We start from the raw sequence: 14,027 nt of genomic DNA, 5'->3' as shown, positions 1-14,027 counted from the left end.
GCTCTGCAGAAAGGTATTTTCAAGACTTCTGAAAGATGTAGAGGGTCTAAGCTCTATAGAGAACATAGAGGTTTCTTTATTCACTCATGGGACAGGGGCATCACTGGCTGGGCCATCATTTACTTCCCGTCTGTAGTTGCCCCTTGAGCTGGCTTCTTGAACTGCTACATTCCACATACTGTAGATTGATCCACAATGCCCTTACGGAGGGAATTCTAGGAATTTGACCTTGTGACAGTGAAGGAACGGCAATATATTTCCAAGTCAGGATGGTGAGTGACTTGGAAGTGAACTTGAAGGTAGTGGTGTTTCCATGTATCTGCTGCCCCTGTCCTTCTAGATGGAAGTGGTTGTGGGTTCAGAAAATGCTGTCTGAGGATCTTTGTTGAATTTCTGCAGTGCATCTTGTAAGTAGTACACAGTTGCTACTGAGTGTCAGTGGTGGAGGGAGTGGGTGCTTGTGGACATGGTGCCAATCAAGTGGCTGCTTTGTTCTGGATGGTGTCAAGCTTCTTGAGTGTTGTTGGAGCTGCACTCAACTAGGCAAGTGGGAAATATTCCATCACTGACTTGTGCTTTGTAGATGATGGTCCTGCTTTGGGGAGATGTGTTACTCATCACAGTATTCTTAGACTCTGACCTGCTGTGGTAGCCACTACATTTAAATGGTGATTCAGTTGAGTTTCTGATCAATGGTAACCCCCAGGATGTTGACAGTAAGGGATTCAGTGATGGTAACGCCATTGAAAAGTGCAGGTTGATCTGTGGCCTGATTAGGGGCCACATTTCTCGGACCATGAGGTTGTAGATTGTGTTGGAGTACGATTTCCATGTTATTGATGGACCATCATGGACACCCTGTCTCGAGTTGCTAGACCTGTTCAAAGTCTGTCACTTTTAGCGTGGTGATAGTGCCACACAGCACAATGGAGATTATCCTGAACGTGAAGGCAGGACTTCATCTCCACAAGGACTGTGCGGCACAGTGGCACAGTGGTTAGCACTGCTGCCTCACAGTGCCAGAGACCCGGGTTCAATTCCCGCCTCAGGCGACTGACTGTGTGGAGTTTGCACGTTCTCCCCGTGTCTGCGTGGGTTTCCTCCGGGTGCTCCGGTTTCCTCCCACAGTCCAAAGATATGCAGGTCAGGTAAATTGGCCATGCTAAATTGCCCGTAGTGTTAGGTAAGGGGTAAATGTAGGGGTATGGATGGGTTGCGCTTCGGCAGGGCGGTGTGGACTTGTTGGGCCGAAGGGCCTATTTCCACACTGTAAGTAATCTAATCTCACTCTTACTGATACTGTCACGGAGAGATGCATGTGCAGTTAGGAGATTGGTAAGGATGAGGTCAACTATGCTTTTGCCTCTTGGTGGTTCCCTCACCACCTGCCGCAGACCCAGTCTAGCAACGATGTCCTGAAGGAACCGACAAGCTCGATCAGTAGTGCTGCTGCTGAGCCACTCTTGGTGGTGGACATTGAAATCTCTCATCCAGAGAACATTCTGCACCCTTGCGATCTTCAGTGCTTCTTCCAAGAGATGTTGAACATGGAGGAGCACTAGTACATCAGTTGAGGGAGGATGGTACACGGTAATCAGCAGGAGGTTTCCTTGCCCATGTCTAAACTGATGAGACTCTATGTGCCTCGAGTCAATGTTGAGGACACCCAAGGCAATTCCCTCCCGACGAGATACCACTGTGCTGCCACCTCTGCTGGTTCTATCCTGCTAGTGGGACAGGACATATCCAGTAATGGTGACATTGTATCTGGAACATTGACTGTAAGGCATGATTCTGTGAGTATGACTATGTCAAGGCTGTTGCATGACTAGTCTGTGAGACAGCTTTCCTAAACTTGGCACTAGCCCCCAGATGTTAGTAAGCAGGACTTTGCAGAGTTGACAGGGCTGTTTCTGTAGCTGTTTTTTTCCATCGCCTAGGTCGATGCAAGGCGGTCAGTCCTGGTTCATTTCTTTGTTGAAATCACAGAATCATGCCTTACAGTCAATGTTCCAGATACAATGCCACCATTACTGGATATGTCCTGTCCCACCGGCAGGATAGAACCAGCAGAGATGGCAGCACAGTGGTATATCGTCTGGAGGGAATTGCCCTGGGTGTCCTCAACATTGACTCGAGGCACATGGAGTCTCATCAGTTTAGACATGGGAAAGGAAACCTCATACAACTGAATGGCTTGCTAGGCTATTCCAGAGGGTAGTTGAGAGCCAGCCACATTGCTTTGGGTCTGGAGTCACATGTAGGCCAGACCAGGTGAGGATGGCAGATTTCCCTGAAGGACATTAGTGAACCAGATAGGTTTTTCTCAACAATCAACAGAGGTTTCATGGTCATCATTAGATTTGTAATTCCAGATATTTAGTGAATTCAAATTCCACCATCTGCTGTGGCAGGATTCAAACCCGGGTCCTCAGAGAGTTAGCTGTGTTTCTGGGTTAACAGTCCAGCAAAAATAACCACTAGGCCATCACCTTTCCGAAATATAGAAAATAAGGGCAGTATTAGGCCATTCAGCCTTTCAAGCCTCCTCTGCCATTCTATACAATCATGCCTGATAACCCAAATCAGTGCTTGCCCCCACTTTCTCCCAACCCTGAGATCCCTTTACCCCCTGGATCTGTATCTAATTCCTTCTTGAAAACATGCAATGTTTTGGCTTCAACCGCTTTCTGTAGCAGGGAGTTCTACAGGCTCACCACACCCTGAATCATGTTCCAATTTGTTCATGCATCACATTTAATTTCTATTGCAGTATCAGATCTGAATGTATTAATTCCCCATTAAGTCTTGTACTGCAAATTTTGTAGAATAATGTAACTATATTAGAGTCTGTTCAGCACACACTTGCTGTCAGCACCACAAGACTTTCCATTGTTCAGTTTATGTTTCATTAATTTCCCTGTTAATAGTTGCTTTTGTCCGTCCTTATGACAATTTTGCCCACATAAACTTGTCACCCAACATTATAAAGCATTATCTCTACTTTCCAAGAATAAGGATTATAATGGTAGGGCTGAGAAGCTTTGGGTCGATTCACTAACACCAATTCTCTTGGTGGTACTAGTCTAAACTATTAAAACCAGGGAAGGATATTCACATGAAGAAGAAAGCTCAATCTTGATAAACAGTCAATAAGTATATTACATTTTATTTAGTAGTTAGTTACACAATATCTAAGATACAGGATGATTTCTTGTGAGACAACAGGCTCAGTTTAAGTGTACACACGATCGCTTCTGATACATTTCAGGAAACAGCTTAGAACAACTAACTTCTACAGCACTGGTGCTGCAACTGGATAGATAATTTTTATTAATTCATTCACAGGATGTGGGTGTCACTGGCTAGGCCCGAATTTATTGCCCAGAGGGCAGCTGGGAATCAACCACATTGTTGTGGGTCTTCAATCCTGGTAAGGTCAGACCAGGTAAGGACTGCAGTTTTCTTCTCTAAAGGACATTAGTGAACCAGATGGGTTTTACAACAATCAGCAAGAGTTTCATTGTCAACATTCAACTCTCAATTCCATATTTTCTTTTTAAGTTGAATTCAAAACTTAACCCAGGATTTAATCCAGGTCCCAGAACATGACCGGGGTCTCTGTTTTAATAATCCAGTGATAATACCACTAGGTCAACACCTCCCTACATTAGATGACACCTAAATTGCAATGTTGATTAATACTTGCAGGTAGTAACATCTTGTACAATGATAAATAATTCACATTAACATTTTAAATATATCCTAGGAGTTTTCTCTTTTGTAATCCATACTGCAGATACTGGTGTGGTGTCTATATCTTGACAGAGATGGGATTAGTGAAATGCTGGTGCTATAACTGGACAGGCAATTGCCATTAAACAGGTTTCTATTTAAATGACCTATCAATGTTCTGAAAGGCATCAAAATGAAACCCTGTGCTGCTTTAAAGACCTTAAAGAACTATCTGCATTTATATTACAATTATAATTAATCATTAAGGATAATGTCTAATTTTCCTTAATGCCAGGTTCCTGGCAAATCCATTTTTTTTTACAAGATCCCTTGTAGATAAGTGCTACTTTTTGAAATATTAATAAAGCTCTGCATTTTTCAAAGCCCTGTGGAAAAGTGCTTGCCTTCTGTTTCAACCACCAACAGCTCAGTGGAGGTTGAGGACTTGCTGTGCAAGAAACTATTGGCACAAGCCCACATCTCACCATCCTCAGTACAATCTGACGAACCACCAATATGTTAAGCCACCTGTCGTAGTTCATTATTTCTTCTGTTCTTCAGATTTTTTGAAGCTGAAAACATTATGCAGAAAAAGCTACTTGTAATTCAAAAGGCTAAGACATATTTGCAAGGAAATGGTAAATCTTATAGTGTTCATTCCCAGCAGGTGCCTAAAATTGACTTGACTCATCCCTTGTGAGGGTTATGTTTTTGCCACTTTTATAATGCAAAATAACATTTCAACAGTTCATTTCTGAATAAGATGCAAGCTGATTTCCCAGAAGGAAGTCAGACTGTGTGTGTGCGCATATATATATATATTGTGTGCTCGTGCATGTGTGTCTATGTATATTGTTTGTGCGTGTGTCTGTATATATTGTGTGTTTGTGCACGTGTGTGTGTATTGTGTTGTGTATATTGTGTGTGTGTGTATGCACCAAAGAGTGGAGACATCCTGCAACTTTACTGCAAAGTGAGTTTAGGTAAGTTGTAACAAAAACAGAAATAGCTGGAAAAGTTCAGCAGGTCTGGCAGCATCTGTGGAGAGAAATCAGAGTGAACATTACGGGTCGAGTGACTCTTGCTCAGAAATATCATCAATTCTGAGGAAGGGTCACTTGACCTGAAATGTTAACTCTGATTTCTCTTCACAGATGCTGCCAGACCTGCTGAACTTTTCCAGCTATTTCTGTTTTCGTTTCTGATTTATAGCATCTTTCAGTTCTTATTTAGGTAGTGTGTGTTTGCTCTGCACTTTAAGTGGGAATGAGATTAGTTTGCAGTCTGTTTTAGGTATCCCAAGGAGAGATACCAGCTAAAGATGAAACATCAAGTGAATGCACAGAAATTCATTAGTTGCAGGTTTGCCAACCTTTGTGTGGAGGTAGTGGTAAATATTCACTAGGATTTTTGTGTTTTTGAGGATATTGCTGAGAGAATGAGTGTTCGAATTCTATCCTGATGTATGTAATTAACTCTTTCCAACATTTTTGCTCAGCTCAAGTTTGTCTTGTTTACAAACATTTCATTCTGTGTGGTAAAAGTACAATAGCAGCCACTTGTTCAGAAACTGAACTCCATGGATTGAAATAAGTTAAAACAAAGTTAGGGTCAAAAAACCAGGTAGTTTCACTCTCAGACCTGACTTGTACATGATTCACATTAGCTGGGATCGTAACAACAGGGCCTGCAAATGAACTCCCAACTTAAGCTGAAAACTCTTAAACTTTACAAAGCAACTCTGGGAAAGTTTGGTGTTAGTCCCAGGAAAGTGGATAACCTTCAAGAACATGATAAGTTGAGAATTCCTCAGGGAACAGATTCATAGATGAAAAAGGAAGCTTAAGCTTTGAATGTTAATCCAAAGAATAATTAGTTACCTAAGAAGATGCTTATTCAGTCATGTTAGGTTTATTTGATCCTTACATTGTAACACTTCTCAGTCTTAAACCATGGAATCCTACAGTTTCAATCCTTCAGTAAATCACTTGTTCAAATTTCTCTTTAATTAGTGGCCTCTATGGGAACATTAAAGTTTTATTTTCAAACCCTTAGCCTGTCGCAAAGGCCTCCATGTCAACTGAATATGTTTTTCTCAAACAAGTTAGAAGGAGCTTTAAATCGTGTTTGTGTAGCCAGAACAGTTGCAGCATTTTCTTCTGTGGGAATCTATAGCCCTTTTAGTTTCCAGAACATCCCAGCTCACAATCTCTGCATCAGCAAGGGGTAAAAGGTGTCACTCTCATTTTTTAATGATTTGCAAGTTCCTTACTTTTTCCAAAATAATTAGAAAGAGAACTGGAGATTGAATTCTTGAAACTTTTATTTCAGGGCAATCATGGATTTCTATGAACCTACACTGCAATTTCTTAAATGTTATTATTCCCTCTGGAATAACAACATGGAGCTGATTCAGTCTTTTCCTGTTTTCTTATCTCATCCTTACAAAGGGATTGATAATCAAGCATTAGATTTTACTGAGTCAGTTACTTTATTGACTGCTTACCAGTCAGCATTGCTGCCTGTCATGTGGGAGACTGGCATTCAAACCCTGGATGGCAGAAATGCTCTCTGAAAAGAACCCGCTGAAAAAAGCAAATGTCTTTTTCTCAGTGGTGTTGCGGAAGGATCGCTGCTAGGAACACTGCTTTTCTTAATATACTTAAATAAATGACTTGGATCTTAGAACACAAAGTTAAATTTCAAAATTTGATGGTACCAAACTTGAAAGAGTGGTAAAATTCAGCATACAACAAGATACAGATTTGATGGCAAAATGGACCGGCAAGTGGCAGCTGGAATTTAATTCAGAAAATTGTGAGTTGTTGCATTTTAAAATAAGGAACATGAAGAAGCAATATTGGTAACAGAGACAGAAGGATACATGTGAGTTGATGTTTGAGGGTGGCACTTTGAAAAAATGGTTAGCAAAGTATACAACATCCTCAGCAAGGATGGTACACAAGAGGGTGCTTGGGAGATTTAGGACGGGAATTTTAGTTCCAGTGCCATGAGGATTAAGAAAACAGAGAAGATTAATGATTTCAAAAAGAAATTGGATGAGGTGTTGAAGGAAATAAACTTATCCACGACCATCTGTCAGCTCTTAATAAGCTGACTGGCATTCCATTTGATGGGTTTTCTCTGTAGTTGTGCCGGTCACCACCTAACACACTCACTCCAACATTTAGTGTTAATATTCCACCTCATGATTTTACACATTCAATTTTTTAAAAAAATTGTTGCTGAAAATGCATATGGGATAAATTCTACAGGATTTTCTGTCATGAGTTGGCACGAGAAGGGAAACCAGGGGAGATCCCATTTGAATATTCCTTGTGAGTGCGTTGTCCTTTATTTATGGAAATGTAGGCTTTTTAAAACACTAGCAGTTGACCAATTTCACATGTACTCCCCAAATTGGCTTTGCCCAGGAACCTGGCACATGTTTAGGGTGCACATTGAAAAACTGCTTACCCGCAGCTAGTGGTTTTATGTCTCTTAAGAAAATTTATTCAGGAGTGCTTTTGAGGAGCATGAAGACAGGAATGGACAGGGCCAGCATTAGTCGGGGCATTTGAATATGCAGAAGGACTGAGCCCAGGAGAGGAAACTGTTAGCAGAAATTGTGCACAGGGTTGCAAACAGATATTCTGAAAAGGGCCACTGACAGTTTCAGCAACATCCTCCCCACAAGCCTCCTAGATGCTGATTCCTCCGATATTACCAAATCCCAAATACCAAATAGTTTACCTTCAAACCTTTCTTCAGGACCAGTTCACGTTCCTTCCTGAAATAAGAAATGTCCTTCGGTATATAAACAGAACTGAAAAATAAGGGAAACACATCAAAGTATGAGTAAGACGATGTTACATTGTGAGGCATGAACGACATTGAGAAGACTTTAACATCAATTCTGCTCTACTCCAGAAATTCGGAATATTGGGTAGAATCTTCCCAGGCCCTGATCAACGACCCCTGGAGGAATATTTTGGACATTCAGATGAGATGATGAGTAAAGTTCTTCTTGACATTGAGATAAAATAGTTGCATTTTCAAACAACTCCCTGATGTTGAAATGAGGTCTATTAACATCAATCACAATTGACCTCATCATGACCTAATCTCACCTCATTAACATGCAGCCACTAACCAGATAAAATCTAAACACTGAAATTTCCGATGTGAAAGTCAGAGCAGGCCCCTGGAGATTCCACCTCACCACATTCGCCTCAAGACCTCGATTTTGGACAACTCATACCAAAATCATAGGGTATGCTCCAGAGGCAGCAACTGCACACACCTGGGCATTGGCATCCAACATGTACTATCCTCAATGCATCATCATCATCACACATCTCCTATTTGCTTACAATGCAGTTCTGCACTTAAAGCTGCACTTTGGAGTGCACCAGCTACTATCATTGAAAAGCTGCTGCACAGATACTTAGTGCGTATGCAGACACATGGACCATGCTCACAGATTGGACCAGACTATATCTCAGGCCTGCCTAGTCACTGTCTTAGTGCCAACTCACCTTGCTACTGCCTGGGTGCTGATAACACCCTTACCTCACTTTGCCTTTTTGAGTCCTTAACCAGACATCAAAGGCTCCCTGTACTTCTGTGTTGCTTGCTATTTAGCCAGTTGGCTATGATACTTTCCTACATCAATCTCACACCTACAATATCTGACAGCAGCCTACATAGTAAATGCACTGCATGCACCTCAACCAAATGACAATGTCTCAAAGTCGAAGGGGAGTAGTACTTAGGGTGGTCCAGGGAGGCCGCTGTCAATCAGGAGGCCCAATGCAGTAAATCAAGAGAAGCATTCACTCTTGCGCATATTCCAGGCGATGAGTCAGTCATCCATTCAGGACCAAGAGGGTCACTACAACCCAGGAAGTGTGTCACAGTCAGTCCGGCAGGTCCAGTACAAAAAAACATGGGATTCACTTATGGTCAGTTGGGCATCTGTGAGAGAGAGTGTGGTCAGGGGTCTAGCCAGTCCCCAGTCAGAGTCCAAATAAGTCAGGTGTTGGGCCACAGTCAGTCCCAGAGTTCAGCTCAATGAACAACAAATGGTGGGTGGTATACCAAGAGACATGGGGATAAACAACCCTGGGGATTACAGACAGAAAACTTGTAACATTTAGCCCATTGTTTCATTACTTCCTTCAGATTTACAGAAAGGTCCAACTATTTATAATCCAGAAGATTGTTAATTACTGTAGAGAATTGTTTTCCATGCAGAATAGTATATGGGTTCAACCTTAGAATGACCAGGATCTGTACTTCTGGCTCGAGCCAGGCTAAGAACATAAGAACCAGGAGCAGGAGTAGGCCATCTGGCCCTTCAAGCCCGCACCGCCATTCAGTAAGATCATGGCTGATCTTTCTGTGGCCTCAGCTCCTCTTACCCATCCTCTCACTATAACTCTTTGATTAAAAAAAACACAACCATCACTGGAAAAACTCAGCAGTCCTAGCAGCATCTGCGAAGAGAAATCAAAGTTAAAGTTTCAGGACCAGTGACCCTTCTTCAGAACTCTGATAAAATTGTTTGCCTCCTGCCTGGCTATAACTTGAACTAACTTGTTCAATTGTGCATCCTGCACTTGCCTTGATGCCAAAAGTTATGTCATTAATTGTTTAGAATTAGGAAAAAACTTTATGGTATCTTCAAATTTACCAGTGGATGGAAGTTTTAAATGACTTCACAATGATGCTGGATGTGATAATCCCGACAAGATCCATAGGGACTCATTAATGAACTTCTTGTGGACCTCACTGGATATGAGTTTCCTTGGTAACAAGCAATGGCCTGCCTAGCTGGGTTGAAGTCCCACCTGTTCCAAAGGTGTGTAATAACATCTCCCTGAACTGGTCAATTAGAAAAATAGGTTTTTTAAAAAATTTTAAAAATTAGGTTAAAGTTTAAAAGAAAACACGTCCAGGAAGGGGAGGGAGGTGTCAGAGATGGTCCAGGTGAATTTAAGGTCAGGGTGGAATGTGTTGGTGAAATTGATGAATTGCTCAAACTCCTCGCGTGAGCACAAGGTGGCGCCAATGCAGTCATCAATGTAGCAGAGGAAGAGGTGGAGAGTGGTGCAGGTGTAACCACGGAAGATGGACTGTTCTACATAGCCAACAAAGAGACAGGCATAGTTGGTCTGGAGGAAGTGGGAGGATTCTAAGGAGAAATTGTTAAGGGTGAGGACAAGTTCAGCCAAACGAATGAGAGTGTTGGTGGAAGGGTACTGTTGGGGACGTCGAGAAAGGAAGAAACGAAGGGCTTGGAGGCCCTGGTCAGGGTGGATGGAGGTGTAGAGGGATTGGATATCCATGGTGAAGATGAGGCATTGGGGGCCATGGAAACAGAAGTCTTGGAGGTGGTGGAGGGCGTGGGTGGTGTCTCGAACGTATCCCCCCTGGACTAGGGGGGATAGGACAGTGTCAAGGTAGGTGGAGATGAGTTCGGTGGGGCAGGAGCAGGCTGAGACAATGGGTCAGCCAGGGTGGTCAGGCTTGTAGATCTTGGGAAGGAGGTAGAATCGGGCGGTGCAGGGTTCTCCAATTATGAGGTTCGAAGCTGTGGGTGGGAGATCTCCTGAGGCGATGAGGTTCTGTATGGTCTGGGAGATGATGGTTTGGTGATGGGGTGGGGTCATGGTCGAGGGCCTCCAAGCCCGCCATTTCTTCCTGGACCTCTCCATCTCCATTAATGACGACAAACTTGACACTGACATTTTTTTACAAACCCACCGACTCCCACTCCTACCTGGATTATACCTCTTCCCACCCTACCTCCTGCAAACATGCCATCCCATATTCCCAATTCCTCCGCCTCTGCCGTATCTGCTCCCAGGAGGATCAGTTCCACCACAGCACACACCAGATGGCCTCCTTCTTTAGAGACCGCAATTTCCCTTCCCACGTGGCTAAAGATGCCCTCCAACGTATCTCATCAACATCCCGCCCCTCCGCCCTCAAACCCCACCCTTCCATCTGTAACAAGGACAGAACCCCCCTGGTGCTCACCTTCCACCCTACCAACCTTCGTATAAACTGTATCATCCACTGACATTTCCACCATCGCCAAACAGACCCCACCACCAGGGATATATTTCCCTCCCCACCCATTTTCGCTTTCTGCAAAGACCGTTCCCTCCGTGGCTACCTGGTCAGGTCCACGCCCCCCAACAATCCACCCTCCCGTCCTGGCACCTTCCCCTGCCACCGCAGGAATTGCAAAACCTGCGCCCACACCTCCTCCCTCACCTCCACCCAAGGCCCCTAAGGAGCCTTCCACATCCATTAAAGTTTCACCTGCACATCCACCAATATCATTTATTGTATCCATTGCTCCTGATGGAGTCTCCTCTACACTGGGGAGACTGGACGCCTCCTAGCAAAGCGCTTTAGTGAACTTCGCTGGGACACCCGCATCAATCAATCCCACCGCCCTGTGGCCCAACATTTCAACTCCCCCCCCCCCCCCCACTCTGCCAAGGACATGCAAATCCTGAGCCTCCTCCACCGCCGCTCCCTCACCACCTGACGCCTGGAGGAAGAATGCCTCACCTTCCACCTCGGAACACTTCAACCCCAGGGCATCAATGTGGACTTCACCAGTTTCTTCATTTCCCCTTCCCCCACCTCACCCCAGCTCCAGCCTTCCAGCTCAGTACTGCCCACATGATCTGTCCTACCTGCCTATCTTCTTTTCCACCTGTCCACTCCACCCTTCTCTCTGACCTATCACCTTCATCCCCACCCCTATTCACCCACTGTACTCTTTGCTACCTTCCCCAACCTCCTCTCTGACCTATCACCTCTATCCCCACCCCCATTCACCTATTGTACTCTATGCTACTTTCTCCCCACCCCCAACCCACCCCCCTCTCATTTATCTCTCCACTCTGCAGGCACCCTGCCTCTATTCCCGATGAAGGGCTTTTGCCCGAAACGTTGATTTTCCTGCTCCTTGGATGCTGCCTGACCTGCTGTGCTTTCCCAGCACCACTCTGATCTAGACTCTGGTTTCCAGCATCTGCAGTCCTTGCTTTTACCTACCTGATTAGAAAATAGGTTAACAAGATCAGAAAAAAAAGCAGTAATGGGCTTTGCATATAAACGTCTAATTGGCCACCCGGATGATTTATGTGGTGGTTAATAGTTAAAAACAAAAAGAAGTCAAGGTGAGTTTGTGATGGCAAGAAAAAACACATTCAGTTGTATGCAGTAGCACTTCTGGATGTAAAAAAAATAGAAAGCAGACCCAATGGCAAGTCAGAGGAACTCCACATGGGTCTGCTCCTAGGCCTGGCCATACTAGTTATAAACAGGCCCAGGAAGCAGGCCATGGAGGGAGTCATTTCTGCTGACAGCCTGCCCCTCTTCCACGACTACATTTGTGGCCTTGGAGAGGGAGCACCTTTAGAGAGAGGTTGGCATCGTGGGGGTTAGAGTGGCTTATCTCCCCATCCAACTCCATTTAGATTTCTCCCCTTCCCACTCTCCCTACCTCTCCCTCACCTTCCATGGCTTGCAATGTCCTTTATGGGCTTTGCTTGATTGGCCACACCAGCGGTTACTGCTGGCAGTTAATAGTTAAAAACAAAAATGGTCATGGTGATTTGGTGATGGAGATAAAAACTGTTCAGTTTCATGTGATAGCACCTCCACACATAACTAAAAAAGCAGACCCAAAGAGTTCATGTGGCACAGTGAGAGTGTCCCGACCTCTGAGTCAGGAGTCTTTCTCCATCTCCACCAGGGATGTGTCATGACATCCCTGACCAAGTTGATCAGAAAATAAATACACTTGGTCATTGAGCATTTTCTAATGATGTAAGTATTCTGATCCCAGGATAAATAAATTAAAAGCAGCTATTAGCATGATTAAATCAGGTGAACTAACCTATGTCGATTATAGGACTACACATCAACTCCTCTAACCCATGCTGCTGATTCACTGCACATTCCTATTAGACATCGTTCTATTAGAATAAAAAAAGGGAAGCAGACACAGGGATAGGTCAGCAGAACTGTCTGTCCCAGGCTGGGACGAGCCTGTGTAAGCCACAAGTAGTAAATTTATTTTTATGGTTTGACAATAAATGATGTTCCTTTCCATTCAGGCTTCCTGAGATATCACATGAAACCCATCATGTAATTAACTCTGTTTTGCGTAAATAGCTAGAGATCAGAAGATCTCTGCTCCACATCCTATCACTGCCTGTGTAGTGCTTCAGGGCATTACTCCAACAGGCCTACTTGCTTTATTTGTGCAAACATGGAAGTTTTTTTTACAGTGCAAGTCCTAAAATGTTTTAAGTGGACAAACACAAGACTAAACATTACCTGAAAGGTCGTGTAGATGTCCCCTGTAATATTTCATTTTCTTCAATTTCTTGCTTCAGTTCTGCCAGATCTCCAGCCAGTTCTTTCTCCAAAGCCTGGACTCTTGGTGTAGCAGACACTTTGTACAGATCTCCCATTGCTCCACAGTTATTTAACAGCAGAAGACAAACGTGCTGTTCAAACAAATATTAGGATAAAATTTTGACTGAAGTACCAATATTTTACTTTTGCAACTAAGCACTGGTTACATCATCGATTACATTCCTGTGTTCACCCTGAAAAATATCAGGCATTCCCCAAGAACTCAAAATGTGCATTAAATGTGGCAAAAGGCCTTATCTTTTCATTATAGACGAACGTGCCAAAAAGTTGTGATTTTGAATATTGCTTTGGAATGGGTGAATCAAAGTCAACATGCCCTTCCATGAACTGATGGGACTGTCTTAGACAAACAGGCAGTGAGTGCCAATATAACACCATGATATTCCTAATGACAGAGCCATTAATAGACCACTTAGAACTCTGTGGGGCATAGATTAAAAATAAGAAATTTCTCATTTAAGACAAAATCAGGAAGAGTTTGTTTTCTTAGAGGATCATTGGTCTTAGGAACTTACTTTCCCAGGGAGCAGTGGAGACTGGGTCATTGAGTACATTCAAGGTTGACAGAGACAGATTTTTTTTTCAACTAGGGAGTTATGGGGCAGGTAGGACAGCGCAGCTAAAGCAACAATCAGAACAGCCATGATTGAAATGAATAGCAGAGTGGGTTTAGTTGGTCAAGTGGCTTCCCGCTTCTCTTCTTTCTTGTAATCATGTTAGTTCTGGAACACAAGTCTCCAGTAACAAATGTTTTCAGGTCTTCTGCTGTTGTTGGCCCATAGTTCCTCATGGATGCTTAGCTTTAATCTGCCAGATGTGCT

At 43.6% G+C, this 14,027-nt stretch overlaps 1 protein-coding gene across 1 annotated transcript in view; it reads right to left on the bottom strand.

Moving 5' to 3' along the window:
- ccdc162 (coiled-coil domain containing 162) overlaps nucleotides 1-14,027 on the bottom strand; it is a 176,647-nt gene that overhangs the window by 160,816 nt on the left and 1,804 nt on the right. Inside the window, exons 2-3 of the mRNA XM_087982991.1 lie at nucleotides 13,105-13,277; nucleotides 7,489-7,561 (exon numbers count right to left, since the gene is read on the bottom strand). Coding sequence (XP_087839117.1) covers nucleotides 7,489-7,561; nucleotides 13,105-13,241 — 210 coding nt within the window. The 5' untranslated portion in view covers nucleotides 13,242-13,277. The remainder of the gene's footprint in view (nucleotides 1-7,488; nucleotides 7,562-13,104; nucleotides 13,278-14,027) is intronic.

Source organism: Chiloscyllium plagiosum, unplaced genomic scaffold, assembly GCF_037043375.1.
Source record: "Chiloscyllium plagiosum isolate Xiang-an unplaced genomic scaffold, Cpla_swu_hap1 HiC_scaffold_3, whole genome shotgun sequence".
Classification (NCBI taxonomy): Eukaryota; Metazoa; Chordata; class Chondrichthyes; order Orectolobiformes; family Hemiscylliidae; genus Chiloscyllium; species Chiloscyllium plagiosum.
The sequence above is the reverse complement of the archived record's forward strand: the minus strand, read 5'-3'. Positions and strand labels throughout refer to the sequence as shown.